Source organism: Solanum pennellii, chromosome 1 (assembly GCF_001406875.1).
Source record: "Solanum pennellii chromosome 1, SPENNV200".
In the NCBI taxonomy this organism is placed as follows: domain Eukaryota; kingdom Viridiplantae; phylum Streptophyta; class Magnoliopsida; order Solanales; family Solanaceae; genus Solanum; species Solanum pennellii.
Genome location: NC_028637.1, coordinates 16,246,669 through 16,249,160, shown reverse-complemented (window position 1 = coordinate 16,249,160; position 2,492 = coordinate 16,246,669). Strand labels below are relative to the sequence as shown.

The following is a 2,492-nucleotide window of genomic DNA, read 5'->3' as shown; positions in this document are numbered from 1 at the left end:
AAGAACTATCCCTTTCTGTAACAAATGGGGTTCCTCTTGCATTAGCTTTTTTTCTTCCCAATCCTCTTCCAGTTCCAACTTGAACCTTATTTTGAGCAGGTCTTGGCACAGATGTTGTGTCAGCACAAATAGAATTTGTTTGACTTGATTGTGTAGTTGCATATGTGGTTCTGGAAGTAGAATGTGATGGACCTCCCATTGTAGAAGGACCTCCCATTGTAGACTATATAACATAAATAAAGATATATGAAAACTTGTACAACAAACTTAAAATGCAAATGAATTTTTAAAGGATAGCCATTATCTAATATTACTGTTGTTTGGGTAGTTCTTGGCACAGTTCTTGGCACAACACTGGTATCAGGACAAACAGAACTTTGTGTTCTAACCTGTTGAACAAAAATAAGTACTTATGAATAACTATCTAAATGAAAATTAAGGCAAATGAATATGTAAAGCAAATCTTACTCTTGTTTGAGAATAACTTTGTTGGCTGTTTCCTTGACTTGCAGGTTGAGAAGTGCTCCCCCTCCCATACTATGTCACCACAAAATAAAACATATGATTATAAATTAAGCAATTTACAAATGTGAATATGACTAGTATTACTTACTCTTGCACACACAGCTTTGTTATGACAAGTTTTCTTGCAAATGGAACATGTCATCTTTACTCCTTTTCTGGAAATTTTTACCCATTTTATGGGCTCATCCTTGCTCTTTCTTCTCTTCTTGCCAGGTCTGCCTGGCATTTTTCTTGGTTTTGGAGGCTCTATTGATGGATTTGTAGTGTTAGGCCACATTCTCATATTGGGTATTGGTTGGATGAAATGATTGTAAGCCTTGAGATATGTTTCCTTCGTATACCAGTGCTCTACATGTTGATTAGGATCTTGATTCAAGTAATAATAAGCACAAATAGCATGAGGGCAAGGAATACCTCTAAACATCCACAACCTACAGTCACAATGTTTCTTCTCCAAGTCAACAACAAATGAGTATTCCCCATCACTAATCTCAAAACCATTCACCCCATTCCATTGAACATTACAGTTCTTTGAATACTCCTTGTTTCTTTCTAGTATTGCCCTTGCCATAGGTGCAATGTCTGATATCCATGTTTCAGCAAATTTGATCATGTCTATATGTCTGTTCATCATTTTATGCCTAATATCCTCTAGCATGGTAATAATTGATTTATGTCTAGCAGCTAAGATCCAGGAATTGAAAGTCTCACACATGTTATTTTCTACAACATCACACTTGGAATGAGTCTGAAAAAAGCTCTACACCAATTTATGGGATCATAATGTAGTAAGTCCTCAGTTATTTCCTTCTTACCTAGCATAGACATTGCATGAACTTCTTCACCAAACTGACTTCAAAAGAGGCCTTTGAGCATCTCCAAAACTGTTTCCTTCTTTCTTCTCCTTTCAAGTTAACATGCCAACTACTCCATATATGTCTAGCACACATTCTTTTCTCAGCATTTGGTAACAACTCCAACAATACAGGAATAAGTCCCTAACAAAAAGTATATACAGAATAAGTAATTGGAGTAGTAATATTAAACTAAAAAAAGAAGAAATTGTATAAACAATACCTTTTGCATATCTGACATCACAGTCAAACCTTCACCAGTTCCCAAGTTTAGATCAGCAATTAAATAACTTATGAACCAGCTCCAACTATGTTTTGTTTCTGTATCCACAACAGCCCAGGCAATGGGATACATTTGATTGTTCCCATTCTTTCCAACAGCAACAAATAATTCACCCTTACAAGCTCCCTTGAGAAAACAACCATCAAATCCAGTTATATTCCTACACCCCTCCAACCATCCTTGCTTAAATGCATGAAAGCATACATAAAAATACATAAAAAGGTTCTTTCCTGGTTCAGTTTCCTTATTAATTTTTACCCAACAAGAGCTTCCAGGATTGGTTTGTTTGATCACATCTGCATAGTCACACAATTTGACAAATTCCAGATTCCAATCATCCATGTCTTCCCTCATAATTTTCTGTTTAGCCCTGTAACAAAGAGTCTTACCAACATAAAGACCCAATGTCTTTCTAACCAAATCTTGAATTTCCTAAATCCTTATGTATGGTTGAGATATAATTCTGTCCTTAAACTATCTAGCAATAAACATTGAATTACACAACTTATTTCTGTTTAATGGAATACACTTGAGAATAGGATGATAGTTCTTTACAATAAAATCACCTGAGTCCCTGTCAATCGAAGCATATAACAACCACTTACACTTAACATTTTTGCACTTCACCCTCACTCTATGTTTTTCATTAGGTCTTAGCTTTAACTGTCTTCTATACTCTACAGCATAATCTGCCACTGCTTTCCTGAACTGATCTGCCCCTTCAAAGACCATTCCAAGCTCAAAAATTGACACTTCACTATCTTCATCATACCTAACCTTTCTGCTTCTCCTTCTAGCAGGTATGTCTACTCCCCTAACAGCATCCACAT

General features: G+C 35.9%; 1 protein-coding gene across 1 annotated transcript in view; it reads right to left on the bottom strand.

The window, feature by feature from the left end:
• LOC107018049 overlaps nt 1-2,492 on the bottom strand; it is a 64,902-nt gene that overhangs the window by 23,943 nt on the left and 38,467 nt on the right. Inside the window, exons 2-9 of the mRNA XM_015218411.1 lie at nt 2,344-2,476; nt 2,229-2,236; nt 1,921-2,032; nt 1,603-1,845; nt 1,380-1,523; nt 614-1,285; nt 315-389; nt 86-223 (exon numbers count right to left, since the gene is read on the bottom strand). Of these exons, the coding sequence (XP_015073897.1) occupies nt 86-223; nt 315-389; nt 614-1,285; nt 1,380-1,523; nt 1,603-1,845; nt 1,921-2,032; nt 2,229-2,236; nt 2,344-2,476 (1,525 nt within the window). The remainder of the gene's footprint in view (nt 1-85; nt 224-314; nt 390-613; nt 1,286-1,379; nt 1,524-1,602; nt 1,846-1,920; nt 2,033-2,228; nt 2,237-2,343; nt 2,477-2,492) is intronic.